We start from the raw sequence: 16,322 nt of genomic DNA on the forward strand, positions 1-16,322 counted from the left end.
CCGAAGGAGCATGGAGAGGTGAGCATATCTTCTTTATTATTTTCTATAAACAGGCACCGAGTACCCCATAATTTTTTAAAAAAGACAACGATCAGCCAACGAGTGAACGATTGCTTGCGCCTCAGCTTATCATTGTCTTTATTACGCCGCCTGATACACCTGATTATTGCTCCATGTAATAGGACTTTAAAGTGAATGTACCATCATTTTATAGCACTGTACACTAGGTCAGGGATAGGAAATTTTACGAAGTGAAGTGCTTCACTATCTCTGAAATCCGCTCATCAGCCTGCTGCCTTTTAACTGACTGCTGCTCCGCGCTGCTCCTGCCTGGTTACTTAGAAAAGCTGGATCCAGTCCTGGGAAACGTTTCCCATGACTGGACCCAGCCTTTCCAAGTAACCAGGCAGGAGCAGCGTGGAGCAGCAGTCAGGTAAAACACCGCCCAGTTCTCGTGCTCAACGCCGGTCTTTTCCCAGGCACTGTTCCGGCTCAGAGCACTGGGGGCAAGTGACACTGGGGGGGCAGCAGGCCTCTCCAAGTGCTCATGGGCGGGCCGTTGCTTGGGAAAAGACCGAGCTGAGTGCGAGAATTGGCCAGTATTTCAAAAAAGGCCCGCACCGCCCGGATCCCTTCACCAATGTTGAGCGGCTAAGGTAAAAAAAAACCCAGCAATGTACCTGATAGAAAAAGGAAGTCAACAGATGATCCTTTCACATTGTAAGCATTTGAAAACTATGGAATAGTTTTAGTGAGAATAAGAGAGCAAATGCCCCTCTCTTACTGTGACTATCTAAGTGGGTCAAAGGGGCAGTTACTCTCCTTAAGGAGAGCTCGTCATAGAGACTTACAGTGTGGAGACTTACAGACCATTGCTGCTCCACTGAGAATTCTTGGAAGAAAGGATATGCAAAATAGCTCTCACACCTCTTGAGCAAAGAGATGTCCTTTCAAGTCAAGTCTCGCTCAGTCAAGGAGTCTTAGAACACTGACTGGGGATTTTATGCCAAGCCAAACAATCTCTCCAAAAGGAAAGATTTCCCATCTGCAGACAGCTGTTTCGGGGGTTTTGCCCCTCATCAGTGCAGAGCAGGGTGTTAGCTGCCTAGTGAGAGGTCTATCGAGAGTTTATCCTGTGACTATCTAAGTCATATACAGAGCAGTAACAACCTAAATAATAAAAAAGGAATAATGGAAATAAGTGGCACCTCTTACAGTATGTCCGACACCCAACTAGTGAAAGGTTTTCTTTAAATATACTTGTTACATCTCACACAGTTACCTCCTTGTATTTCAGGTTTAAAGATTTATTACGCAATGGAACTGAATGTCGGGAATATTTCCGTCTTGATGGATTATATTTAGGATGCAAATTCAAATATGAGAAAACCATTGGACAGCAAAAGGAGCTACTGTTTGTGGTGACAGACAGGTCACACAGTATAAAACCTTTCTTATACTATACAGAAGCCAAAAGCATAGGTAAGTGTTATTCCTAGTAGATGGCAAAGGATTGTATTTGTGGTCAGGAGAGTTATGAGGTCGGCTTGCCTGGATTGTCGCTCATCATCATGATGATGCATTTTAAAGGGGTTTTCTGATGATAAAACCTATTTTTAGTTGTCTAAAGATGACTATCTATTGATAAATAAAGTTATTTTACTACCTTTCTATGGTCCTTGATGCTTTTCTTCTGCTTCTCATACAAACTGCTCTGTTATCTTTATTAGCCCAACTTCCTGTCTGGTGCACATCTTTTTCCTACTCAACACTGTAGCTGGGAACTCAGTGTACTCTATATTCCTCCTACCTCATCTTCTTGACTACATTCACACATACCTCCTATGTAATGAAAGGAGATGGAGTTGACTGAATTTCCCCATCAACTCTGTTGACCAGGAAGGGGAAGTCTGCTATAGGAAATACACTAGATAAGACAAGACGAGACTAGACAGCTGAAACTAGACAGCTGAAAACAGGTTTCATCGTCAGAAAACCCCTTTAACTTCCATATTGCAACTGCAACAACCAAATCTCCTGAGGTCAGATCTGAATCTGATGTATGAATCCAATGTTAGGCTATGTAAGATTGTTGTTAGGGTACTTATGTTGTGCTGAAGGCTGAGGGAATCCTGGCTGGAGTGTATACACATAGTTGGGATCCCTAGCTGCACCGCGAGAAACTGACATGTCAGTACCGCAGTACTGGCCGGGGTGATCTTATCTGACACCGGCCATTCCACGACCCGGCCGGGTCACAGAACGGCGGGTGTCATACAGCGTCTGAACATAGCCTAAGATTGTGTGTGTGAGGGGGGTAATAATGCCTCTCTATGATGGGCAGTTATTAGTCCATTTTATCACTGGGGGTTATGGTCCCAGTCTATGATGGAGGGTAATTATCCCATTCTAAATAGGGGGTAATTATCCCATGCTATGATGGGCAGTTATTATCCCAGTCTATAATAGGTGTTATTTGCCCACTTAAAATAGGGGGGTAATTACCCCACTCTGTGGTGAGCAGTTATTATTCCATTTTATGACTGGGGGTTATTATTCTAGTCGTTAATGGGGTGGTATTATCTCAGTTTATAATGGGAGGTAATTATCACACTTTATCATGTGGGGGCTATTATCCCACTCTATGATGTGCAGTTATTATCCCAGTCTATAATGGGGGTTATTTGCCCACTCTAAATAGGGGGGTAATTACCCCACTCTATAGTGGTGGTGGGGTTTATTAGCCCAGTCTATAATTTGGGGTTGTTATCCCACTCTATGATGGGCAGTTATTATCCCACTCTATGATGGGCAGTTATTATCCCACTCTTTAATGGGGGGCTATTTTTACACTCTGTGATTCAAGGGTACTAGCCCAGTCTTTGATAGGGGGATTATTATGCCACACTTCTTAAATGTGTTACAGAAAACAGTCTGGAGGTGTACTGCATGTATTTAGACCACCTATTGACTCCCTAGATTATTTATTATGCATGTCATTATGAATAAATAATGTAATATATTATATTTTTTGCCTGTTTTCTTTATGAAATACAACGCTATAAGTTTGGCCACTAGGTGTCTCACTTACTGGTAAACTGCAGTCGAGGCTCCGTCACTAAGGTCATTTGGTCTGTAGTAACAGCAAAAAAAGAGACCAAATACACTCTCACTAAGTTAGTCATATTAATGTTGATTTTATACCTTATAGGAAAGCTCCAAGCTCCAGTTATAACGCTTGTGTCTAGGACAAAAGACAACCATTTATATATAAATTGGACCATGTCACCTAATTGCTTTCTACTGATGTTTGAGGTTCTCATTTCCACTAATAAACAGCCATCCGGCCATGTCTTCGAGGTAACATATTATTGTCATGATAACCATGTAATATTTAAAATAGGGTATATAAAATATAGAAGTGTAAATGGCTGTGTTTTTCATAATGGGCATACTTAAGGGTAATGTTTCCTATAAGAATCTATTTCCTTAAAGTGTCAGCAAATAGGAAGCTAAATAAATTCATCTTAATAAATAGAGAACAATTCATAATAAATAAATAAAAAAGTATCTATTGGAAATTCTTTGTATAGTATATCAATGGGTTTCCTACAAAAGACTGTTAGGAGCACTGCCCGCCCCCAGCTGGCCTGCTTTATTGATAATCATTTAAAGGGGCAGGCTAGGTGGGGGTGGATCAGTACTATGGGGGCAGGACAGTGCTCCTCACGGCACCCCACTCCAAACTGTCTTACCAGACCATGAAGTGAATGACTAAGTGCATGGGTATGTCACCAAGGAGAAAGGTAAGAGACATACCTTCATCCTCAGCGCCTCCTGTGCAATAGGGATACATCAGTGGGTTAGATTAGTCTGCAAAAATTAAAAAGTGTATTACTCACTATTTTCGGATTTCGGATCCGTACTTTTTTCTGGATCGTGTCCGCAAAAATACAGATCCCATAGAGTTTGGTGTGTCCTTGGAGGAATTTCAGTCCACACTGTCATTTTTTTTTTTGCAGCACAGATCACGGCCCTGTACATGCCTACGGATGTGTGAATGGGCCCATTAAAATACATTGACCCTATTTACTTTATAGTAGAAAGTTTGGCTTCCAGCACAAAGTGCTGTAAATCAATCATGCAAGGCAGGGATGGACGAGGAAGCAGGTATCATTTTCTTTAGCTCCTTATCAGCTTTGTACCCATCAGGGGCGTAGCTAAAGGCTGATGGGCCCTGATGCTAAATTTTAGCTTGGCCCTCCCCCCCCCCCCCCCCACATCCTAACCGATCAGGCACAGTCAGAGGCCAAAAACATTATATCCAATTACTCTAAGGTGACGCCCCCTTATGTGCCAATGTGTCCTAATGAACTGTCGCCATGTTCCCTCATGTACTGTGGTACTGCCTCCACCTCTTGTACTGTGCCACTGTCTCCTATAATTAATTGACTATACTATGTCATTCTCTAAAAATAGTTTCCCAATCTTTGACTTGCTAGCTTTTTCAGCTTCAACTCCCATCATGAACTGACAAAAGGACATGATGGAGGTTGTAGTGCTACAACCAGGAGATACACAGACTGCAAAACTATAACACTCATCACAAGCTGACAGCCAGACATGATGGGTGTTGTAGTTCTGCAACCTGGACAGCCACAGGCTGCAAAACTACAACTCCCATCACGAACTGTTAGCAGGTCATGATGGGAGATGTAGTTCTAGTGATAATCTCACCTGTCCAGGTTCCTGCTCTTCTCTGGGGCTCTTGCTTTCTCTGGTCTGGTCTGGCTCCTCTGTATGGGGGTAGAAGTCCCCATGGCAGGAGAGGAAGCCTGGGGCTCCTGCCAGCAGTATAGTCAGCTGTATTAGCAATTGCTGACACAACTGAATAGGGAGGGAGACAGGGCCAGGCTGGGACTAGAAAGCAGCCCTGGCATACAAAGCCTCCTTTCAGCCCTCACAAAATATCATAATTCCCCGCACCCCATAAATAAAACAAAATTAGTGGTGCAATCTGCACTGCGGTGAATTTTGTTGTTTTAGGTCACTTGCTCACATATACATGGGTGTTATGCATGGCTTTCTGGACATTTTCCATTTGACAGGTTTTATGTAGTTAACCATACACAGTCTCATGTATACAGACACATATTCACAGAGACATATATATACACACAGACATATGTGCCTGAATGTATGTGTATATGTGTGTGTGTGTGTGTGTGTGTGTGTGCGTATATATATATATATATATATATATATATATATATATATATATATATGTCTCTGTTATTATGTGTCTGTATACACGAGACATATATATATATATATACATACAATGTGTGCCTCTGTGTGTGTGTGTGTGTGTATATAATACATACAGAGGCACATATTGTATATACACCCAGGCACATACAGTCACATACGTACATATGGTCAGCCACATATATACCCATTCAGAGACACACATGCTGTACACACAAACACATACAATCACACACATACGGTCAGGCACATGTATACATAGAGACACATACAGTCACATATACACACAAAGTTAGGCACATATACAGACACATATACAGGGATCCGGCTCTCAGTAGATGCTTAGGTAGCTCCGGGAGGAGGAAGGGGGCATTGGAAAGAAAGTAAGGGCTGTCTTTTATGCAGCATTATAATTTTAAATCAGACTGCCTTGCATGAACTGGCAATCTGGTTAGCACACTGGTCTACCAGATTGTCAGTCCGGGCAGGGAGGGCTTAGTGCATTTGTCCCGAACTGGCTGTCATTTTACCAGGTATGCTTCAGGAGAACTGCAGAGTGACAGGAAATGGTGAGGGGGGCGGTGGGCCCCCCTAGTGTAGGGGCCCGGTCACCTTGGTGACCACTGCGACCCCTATAGCTACGCCACTGGTGCCCATGTCTATTGTTATATACTACAATCAAGGGTATCACAACCACAATCAGCCAGGACACCTATACATACTGGAAGTGCCAGTACAACCACCACCACCATCATCATCATCAGATCACTATGCCAGACAAAGCATGAGAACATGAAAACACTGCAGCCACCATAACCACTGTACTGTGACTACTGAGGATTGGTGCCCTCATCCTCAACCTACACTACCCATCAGCTTGATTATCCTTAATTCCTTTTAATTTGCCACCTCTGTAATAAAGTCTGTTGTTTTCAGGTAAAATACTCCTGCAGTGGGACAACCACCATCCCTCACAGTGACGACACGCTGAGAATCAAAGTACGGGCCAAGTTTTCAGAACTCATAGCTGACAATTCATTTTGGAGTGAGTGGAGTAAGGACTATACACTTCCGGGTAATGTATATTTTATATATCACCCATGATTATAGGCATCTTTTTTTTTTTTTTTTTTTAAATCACCAGCTAGGCCCATATAAAAAAAAAATATTATATATATATATATATATATATATATATATATATATATATATATATTTGTTTGTTTTCAAACAAACCCTACAAGTATTTTTGTAACAAAAATTGGTTGCATCCTGAAAAGTGTTGATATGTTGCCACTCATGGTGGAACTAACAATCCATTCCATACTTATTATTATCTATTCAGTCTCCTTCCCCCAGTTCTGAGCGGCTGCTTTCTGCTAAAAACACAAAAATCTGTAAGATCTTTTCTCTCCCTCTACCCCTCCCTGATGTAAACAAGTCCCTGACTGGCTATACCTGCAACATTGTAGCTTATTTGTAATACTGGGAGGGTTATTCTGGGGTCAAGTTGCTGATGAACTCACTGTGACTAACCCTCCAGGTACAAAGAAGCTACAATGTTACAGATAAAGGAGGGGGAGACGGAGAGAAAGGCTCAGGCAGCAGCTTAGAACTGAGGGAAGGAGACTGAATAGATAATAACAAGTAAGGAAGGAATTGTAAGTCTCACCATAGGCAGCAACATATCAAAAGTTTAAGTTGAATGAGACAGACAGCAATACCACACAGTCTGTGTTTTGTTTTAATGTGGGAGTCTATGTATGGCTGACTAAACAAAGTAACACTATCAAAAAGGGTTGGCACCACCCAGACCAGTACCATTTGTTTTATCAGCTACCTGCCCATGTCTGCAGCTCAGAGCATGATATAGAACTGACTGATTTGTGACTCTCTTGTGCAAGTGTTACCTGTTTTATTATGTAACTGTGAGTTACTATTCTTGAACCCTACCCCTAGTCTTAGGTTATATTCACACGTTCCGTAAGTTTTCCCGTAAATGCGGATCTGATATTATTGATACATTTTGAGCCAATTAATTTATATTGGTCGGTTTACAGTGTCCATAGATTTACAGATCCGTTATCCGTGTTTTACAGATAAGCAAAAAATTACTGACAAGCTCTGGTTTGGTTCATAATTGCGGCACAGATTGTCTATGGGAATGTCCGTAATTTTTCCGTCCGTAACATCTGGAAGTTCGTAAAAAAAATTACAAAATCATTTTAAACCATTCCCACTTATTGAACTATTGCCTTTCTACTTTGCCGATCAGCAAGAAATACGGATTGCAGATGCAATCCGGATGAATTTTTTTGCAGATTGTGGATGATTTACTGTGAATGTAGCCTTATGCCTTTATTGTATGCTACAATCAAGGGTATCCCAACCCCAATCAGCAAGAGGGGTTGGCACCACTGATAAATAGATGAAGTGAGTGCTCACTCACATGCCCAGAGGTCATGCACACAAAAAAACTGAAAAAAATAAATAGAAAAGAACACCTATATAAAAGCTGCCCCCATACAATACAAGTACACATAAACAAATATTTATTGTAACAAAAAATTCCAAAAATACAAAACAAAACCCCTAGAAATACAAATGTGCCAGTGTTGATACTCAATATACACCAGTACTAGCACATCCCGCAACTGGGATACACTGCAATAGAACAAGGGTTCTGTTGTGCTGTGCAGAAATCCTCCGTGCTCAGTCACTCCTAACAGCCCCTCCCCTCTCCATAGCCACATAATGGAGACAGAAATCCTGCTTCATTTGATGTGAGGGGGGAGGCTGGGAGATTGCTTTTTCACTACAGAAGGAAACTCTTTTAGTACATAAAACCTATAACAGAGTTTCTTTAAATCGCTTGTACTGTTGATATTTTATGTTTTAAAAAAAATGGCCCTGAAATGACAGTTACGCTTTAAAGCTAGGCTAGATGTGGGCTGAACACACAACCCGTTCTGTTGGTGATACTGGTTTCCTCAGTGTAAGACCCTATTCACATGTCCGCAATTGCGGACAGAAAATCGGGTCAGTGTATTTCGATGGCCCCATTCACACATCCGTAGGTGTGTACAGGGCAGTGATCTGTGCCGCAAAAAAAAGGACCTAGCGCAGACTGAAATTCCTCCACGGACACACCAATAAAACTCTATGGGATCCATATTTTTGCAGATGCAATCCGAAAAAAGTACGGATCCAAAATCCGCAAATAGGGACTAGTACCATTTTTGTGGATTAGCAAAAAATACGAATGCAATACGGATGGAATTTTGCAGAAATTTGAAGAGTGAAAAATATACTGACGTGTGAAAAGACCCGTAGACCTTATTCACATGTCCCATAAAGTTGTCCGTAATCATGGTTCAACTTAGAGCACATTAATTTATATTGGGCTATTCACACAGTCCACGTTAACTTTGATCCGTAATCCTTTACATAAAAAAAGGACATGCCCTAGTGCGGATTGTTATTGCGGTACAGATTACCAATAGAAGTCTATGGGATCCGTATTTGTTACGGACTTCACGGATGTCACAGCTGTGAGATCTGTTAAAAACACGGATCAAATCTATGCAAACTAGTACTGTTCACAATGTTTTAGGGTCACAATGCAGCATACTGTAGATGTAACACTGTGGAGTAGATAAAAAAAAAAAATCTGTGTTTTTTTTTCTAAAGCAACCAATCAGAATGCTCATATCTTATTGAATTCTAGTAAAATTAAATTCTGACCTGGCTACTTCTTACCATTTTGCAGGCAAAGACAACCATATGTTATTGCTCAGCCTAATTCCAGCTGGTGTTTTTGTCCTTGTGGTCCTTCTGCTTGTCTACCTGAAAAGGTACAGTACTCACAGTAAAGTCGCTGCTTCACTCGATGTTGGCCACAAGATGGCACTACAGAAACTGTATAAATCCAGGCACTGTAAAAGGGGTTGTCCAGATCTTAATGAATTTGACTTGTTTCTCCAGCATCTCCCACAGATACTAGATCAGGTTTAAATCTTGGGAATTTAGAATTGATGTCACATCTTAATATCCTTTTCACCTTCCCCAAACCATTTTTGGAAATGTGACAAGGCACATAATCCCAGTTTAGGCTGGGTTCACACTACGTTTTTGCAATCCGTTTTGCAAAACGGATGAAAAAAATGGATGCATTTGTGTGCATCTGTTTTTCCATTGACTTCCAATATAAAACGGATCAAAACACATCTGTTTTTTTAACGCACATAAAAATAAAGTCAGCTACGTTTTTGTGTACATTAAAAAAAGGATGCTTTTTTTTTTTTTTAAATAATAGAAGTCAATGGAAAAATGAATGCACACAAATATCAGTTTTTCCATCTGTTTTTTTTTTTTTTTTTGCAAGAACTGATTAAGAAAAAAAAAGGATTGCAAAAACATAGTGTGAACACAGCCTTAGGAATCATATTTAGCCCACCAATCAGACCACTTTGGTAAGACCTGCCGTTGCGGACATGTTGTGACCCAGAAATGTAGTTGACTAATGTTTTCAATTTGATGCTGCTTCAGCTCCTACACAATTGCCTAACAATTCTGTACAACCCCTGTAAGAAGATGTTTTTTTTGTCTAAATCTGCAGTTTAGTTGTTTCAGGAATTACAGTGTGTCCTAGATTTACCAATACATTGCAATAAGCTTTAAGGGGTTATATATTAAAAAGTGATACTGTCACTCCCTTACTCTATGTGCGGTAGACAGTGTCACCTAGGCGGGGCTTCATGGCAGTTGGGCCCCGCCTAGGTGACACTGTCCACCAATGAAATCAAATGATTTAAGACCAGAAAGAAGACACGGACAACTTTTATACAGGTATATATTAAATGTGCATCATCCAAGTTTGTGGATGGTTCGGAGAACATTACATAGACTAAGGTAGTGACAGTATCACCTTAACTATAAATGGAGGATGTGCTGTACATAAGCAGCCATGGTAGCCATGAGCCCAGGGATTGTGGACAAGAACATTATACCATGTTGTAAGGAATAACAAGTTGGTGACTTTATGCCATGTAGCAGTGTGTTTGTAGCAATGCTAAATAGGTTTTTTTTATTTATGGCACCATTAGCCATACCTTTTATTATTGCCTTTTTTTGCCTCAGTTTTCCTTTCTTTTAAATAGGTGGTGGGTACCCTTTTTCTACTGGGCCGTATAAATTCTTGTTCATCTATCTTTCTATTATCTATACAGGCGTCCGTTTTCCCCAAGTTTTTGTATTACTCTTGTTTTTGCAAGCATAGTGTAGTTGAAAGATTTGAGTTAAGAAGTTTCATGTGTGTTTATTATTCACCATCTCCATAGATTGAAGCTTTTAGTTTTCCCTCCAATTCCTCACCCTGGGAAGATGTTCCAAAATGATCTCCAGGTAAGTGTAAATTGTATAAACCTTATCACAAGTCACTTATGCATCACTTAAAAGATATCTATTTTATGTTTTGATTGTGATCATTACAGTTTTTTAAAAAGTGAATGGATTTTTTTTTTTATATGAATTATTTAAAGGGGTATGGTTAATAAGGTTGAAAGAAGACAAGATTCCATCAGGTTCAACCTAGAGATAACCCCTTTAAATAAAAAAAACAACAAAAGGTTTGTTTCTTCCAGAAACAGCGCCACTTTATTTCTCAATTTGGGTATGGTATTGTAGCGCTGTTCCATTGAAGTGGGCGAAGCAAAGTTGTAATTCCGCGCACAACTTTAGACCAGGTGTTCCACAAAAGAAAGTATATGGAGGCACTCACCATATAAAATGTTCTTTATTGGTAAATCTTCATTAAAAGACGTACAGTGTGTAGCAGTCGGCGGGGATGCCGATCAGCAGCTAATAGTGTGACAGCGGTTTCCCGTGCACATGTGCTCGCTCTCAGACACTAAACAACGAGTGTCTGAAGAAGCACGCATGCGCGCAGGAAACAGCTGTCACACTATTAGCTGCTCATGGAAGGTAAAGATTCTCCTGGCAGAAATCTAGCTGGTAGAAGTATTCAGGGCAAAGTCTCCTGGGAGTGTAGGAAGTTGTAAATTCTCTGTACATTCACTGGGTCAGTGATACAGTGAGCTCCTGTACACACATTCTGTGGTGCATTATACCAATAGTGTAATCTACTCTGAAAACTGAGCAGTGCGGTAACAATAACATTTGTAGCCATAATACCTTTAAGGCCAAATTCCTACATTTCTACACTGTTTATACATAATACTTTATACAATAACAACACCGTATACAATGAGCTCCCTCTAGTGGTGAAAATAGGCTGATCGTTTCATTACATTTTACCCAATGTCGATGAAGCAAAGCAAGGCTGAAACTTGCAGATTTTGAATTTGAGCAGAAGCATCAGCATTGAGACACTATGGGAGAATGAACTCATTATGCAGGGTGGATTCTGGCGTACAGACACATAGCAACTAGAAAATACATAAGAACTAGAGGAACTACACATTAACAAGCGCAGAGCCATCTGCCATCCTTTTAACATAATCCCTCCAACATGAACTGCAGCTGTTAGAATACTCCAATACACCTAAAAAGTTTTATATTAAAAGGGGTTGTCCAGGAATAAAATAGTTTTAAATATGGCTGGGAGTGATTGGCTTTCCCAGCATCTGCAACTCAGATTCTCCAGATCCCGCTCATTAATTCTTCTTCCTGGCTCCTGTAAGTTGACCTTACAGGAAGTGCCCTGCTCAGCCAATCAATGGCGACAGTGCTGTCCGCCTCAGTCACTGATTGGCTGAGTAGGGAATTTCCTGTAGGGTTGACTCACACAGGAACCAAGAAAAAACAAGTGGGCATCAGGGACCTGCAGCATCAGAACAGCAGCTGTGGGGGATCGGAGAAGGTATGATTACTTATTTACTCCCAGAATAATTTCATTCTATTTTTGTATACCTGGACAATCCCTTTAACAAATGAATCAGTGGTCAATATTACACCTAAAATGTGCACGTTTTTAGGTGTAATTTTACATGCGGCAGATTTTCTGATGAAATGACAGCAACATTTCTATTCACCTAAATAGAACTTGCAGAAATCCATGTACCTGCTGCAGAAACAAAATCATAAACACACAGAGAATGAATTTTGAGTCACAGAAGTTTCAGCAATAATTCTGAAGTGTGAACAGAGCCTAGTAATAAGAATCGTTCATTGAAAAATCATGAAACAACTAATAGGGTTCTTTTAAATATTATATTGTGTTCATTTTCTTCCCAACAGAACTGGCTAAAGCATGAAAAACCTATACAAGTCTATGATAAACCGGAGCAGGAGGTTATAAGTCCGGTATCTTTGCTGGAAGTTTAAATAGAATTTCATTCTTTATTTGGCAAAATGGAAAATATAAGAAAAACCTGCTGAAATTTTTGTTGTTTCATCCAAGATGGAACAATCTGAGCCAATTGACACTGGAAACTGGCCATGTGGAATCACTCTGAAGACATAAGGTGAACATACTGTAAAGATAACCAAGTGGTGATGACATGGCAACATGGTCCTACCCGTACCTACTGGAACCAGAAGACAGCTTGCGGAGTAAGGGAATACAGTGAAGATACAAGGGGCAGACAAAAACACTCCCAAGCCCATGTTCTTGTGTACATACTATATATATGTATTATATGTATATACAAGGTCCATTTGTGTTGGTGTGAGTCTGTGGAGTACTACCTCAGTACGCTGAAATGGCTGACAGAGCTGATAAACTGTAACTGAGGAGAACAATTCCCCAAAACGTACAGTCTATCCTAACCCAACTATACATTCAGTCTGTTATATATATATATATATATATATATATATATAATACAGTACACTGTAAATACGACTCACTGATGGAATGAACATCTGTATGATATACCTGTACCTTGGAAAACAGAGAGTCCACAGGAACCAAAGCCATTGTTATCCAATGCTTTGTGCATTTCATTCAACCTTCAACCTTTTGTTTTTATTTTTTATTGTTAAGAAATGTGTTTGATTCCAGATACATCATATAAAGCTTGTGTTATACTTATTGTTTTCTAGGTTAAAAGATCCAAAATAAACTTTTTAGTCAATACAATTTAGGATAACACCATGCATAGGTTAGGCCCCTATTAAAAAAAAGCTTGAGTTTGTTTATACATACACATATTACATGACTTACTACCTATTGTTGGATTTTTTTTTTGTTCTGTTTGTTGTCTTACTGTTCTAATCCCAGGGAGATTTATGTTTGATTTATTTTGTTTAAATTATTTTTACATGTTGTTATCGAACATTTTTTAATTATAGCATTGAATAAAAAACAAAAAGGACAAGGATTGAGAAAATACTATATAGTGTTTATGTCCTTTTTTTGTTATTGATTTATTGACTTACTGGAATGTAATGGATCTCAATGTAGAGTGATGTCATTTTTACAACATTCATATATTCTGCAAATTGTCTTAATTGCAATGTGCCAGTATTAATACCTACAGGCTGTGTTCACACATTGTGGTGGTAATGTTGTGGCTTTTGCAGTGGAAATCATAGTAAAAAACAAAATAGTAGCTCTGACAACCATAAAGATAGAAGGTATGGGGGGGGATGTTAAGACAACTTTTTTCTTTTTTAGACGAAAATATGGTCATGTTCGTGATAATTGTTATTTACGGTGGTAATTTGGCTTAAAAAAACATTATGTAAACATATCCTTAAAGGGCTACTCTGGCAAAAAATTCAACTGGTTTCATAAAGTTATCTGGATAGGTAATTTACTTCATTTTAAAAATTTCCAGGTTTTCTACAGGAATTTGCTACTGCACTGGACAGTTCCTGTGTCGGACAGAGATGTCAGTAGAGAGCACTGTGTCAGACTAGAAAGAATCCACCACTTCCAGCAGGACATACAGCAGCTGATAAGTAATGGAAGATTGGAGATTTTTTAAATAGAAGCAATTTACAAATTAATATAACTTTGTGAAACCAGTTGATTAAAAACAAAAGAATAAGCGCTGGAGTACCCCTTTAAACCTGAAAAGATTTTTGGACCGAACAATAACAGTGGACATTACAGTACTAGCTGTGTTAACAATTAAGAAATCTTACATGCTGCAGATATATTACATGCTGCAGAAAAAAAATCCACATGGAACTACACAAAAAATGACCAGCAGTGTGGACTTATGTGGTTATGCTGACCACATACCTTTTTTTACAATGTTCCTTTTTTGGGGATAGCCTTATTTACTTTTTAAGGCCATGTTCACACAACGTATATTTTCGTAAAAGTACGACCGTTGTTGCGATTGCAACTACGTAGCAGAGCTGAGGCAGCTGTGTAGTAGAGCCGATACCCGCACTACGTAGCAGAGCTGAGGCGTCCGTGTAGCAGAGATGATAACCGCACTACGTAGCAGAGCTGAGGCATCCATGTAGCAATGCCGATAATGCACTACGCAGCAGAGCAGATACCCGCACTACATAGCCGAGCTGTGCCAGCCATGTAGCAGAGCCGTTACCTGCACTACGTAGCAGAGCTGAGCCAGACATGTAGCAGAGCCGATACCCGCATGATATAGCAGAGGCACCAAAGTCGCTCTTAAAAGGACAGTACCAAAGTCGCTCTTAAAAGGACAGTACCAAAGTCACTCTTAAAGGGACGGTACATGTGTCACTCTTAAAGGGACAGTACCCAAGTAACTCTTAAAGGGACGGTACCCAAGTCACTCTTAAAGGGACAGTACCCAAGTCACTCTTAAAGGGACAGTAATAAAGTTGTTCTTAAAAGGCCGGGGTCATTGTCCCTCTTAACAGGACAGCACTAAAGTTGCTCTTCAAAAGATGGTACCCAAGTCTCTTTTTAAGGTAACAGTACTTAAGTCTCTTTTTAAGGGAACAGTACTTAAAGGGGAACCACGGGTAGAGGTAAAAAATATGAAACTTCTGCAGAAGCATATAACAATACTTACCTATCTATCCCAGTTTTGAAACTACCAAAAATCCATTTGTTTTGGGGGTTTTGTTCTGTTTTGTGTTTCTGTATTTCCTGGTTAAGCAGATGTACTCAGTACTACAGGTTCCAGAATGCAATGCTTTCCCTTAGCTGTTCCATCACAGCCCCCCACCCTGCCTATTCCCCGCCCAAAGCTGTTGCAGAACATCTAGGCTGTGTTCACACATTGCATTTTCATTGTGTTACTGAATTATTTGCAGTACTTTATCATTTCATTGTGGTCCCACCCGCACAGCACACTGTATTCTCTACCTGTAATACTGATACTGGAATAAAGCAAAGAACTTTTTAAATTAAATTTTTATTTTTTTTTCTTCTCATTTCCACACGCATATTATCATCAAGCATCTTTTTATCTTTGAAGTTGATTCCCACAAAAAGGACTTTATCCGATATTATCTTACATGGGATGTACTGTTTATGCCTTGTTTTTTGTGCAGGTGGGATTGGCAGTGCCGGCTTTTATCCTCTCTGCTGTTTAGCACTATCTATTTGTGTTACTGCATCATTTTTGTGCAGATGCTGCAGTACTGCAATGACACTCCAACATGTGTGAACATAGCCTTAATTTCTCTGTAGACTTTTGCACATCAGTGAAGCTGAAACACCTGCTTCTGGCCAGTCTGAGATGGTGAATCACGCCCTGCCCCCTCTCTGCATCATCAGCCTGTGCCTAGCAGACACACACAATGTGAGACAGAGGCATGGAATATTTGTCTCCTAAGGTGGGAGAGCAGTGGGAGCAGGAGACAATGTGGATCCGCACAGGGGCCATTTTTTTTAATTTCCTGGATTTCTATCAACTACAAGTGTGGCAGAACCGTACAGATACGGTAATACATTGTATTGGCACATCTATATAACTTTTAAGGTACTTTTAATAGAAAACAAGTTTTTTTTATCCAGATTTCCCTATTAAGCTGGTCTTAAAAGGACAGTATATAAGTCACTTAAAGCGTTGTCACCAAAATTGCTCCTTAAGGGACTGTACCAAAGTTGATCTTAAAAGGGACTGTAACAAAGTCGCTCTTAAAGG

The 16,322-nt window shown here is 40.0% G+C and overlaps 1 protein-coding gene across 2 annotated transcripts in view; it reads left to right on the forward strand.

Annotated features, from left to right (window-relative positions):
* LOC138765985 (interleukin-13 receptor subunit alpha-1-like) overlaps positions 1–14,647 on the forward strand; it is a 69,960-nt gene extending 55,313 nt beyond the window's left edge. For both annotated transcript variants that reach the window (XM_069943223.1, XM_069943224.1), the window contains exons 6-11: positions 1,298–1,482; positions 3,212–3,360; positions 6,205–6,343; positions 9,038–9,122; positions 10,608–10,671; positions 12,526–14,647. In XM_069943223.1, coding sequence (XP_069799324.1) covers positions 1,298–1,482; positions 3,212–3,360; positions 6,205–6,343; positions 9,038–9,122; positions 10,608–10,671; positions 12,526–12,612 — 709 coding nt within the window. In that variant the 3' untranslated portion in view covers positions 12,613–14,647. The remainder of the gene's footprint in view (positions 1–1,297; positions 1,483–3,211; positions 3,361–6,204; positions 6,344–9,037; positions 9,123–10,607; positions 10,672–12,525) is intronic.
* Positions 14,648–16,322: the final 1,675 nt, after the last annotated feature.

This window comes from Dendropsophus ebraccatus, chromosome 10, assembly GCF_027789765.1.
Source record: "Dendropsophus ebraccatus isolate aDenEbr1 chromosome 10, aDenEbr1.pat, whole genome shotgun sequence".
Classification (NCBI taxonomy): Eukaryota; Metazoa; Chordata; class Amphibia; order Anura; family Hylidae; genus Dendropsophus; species Dendropsophus ebraccatus.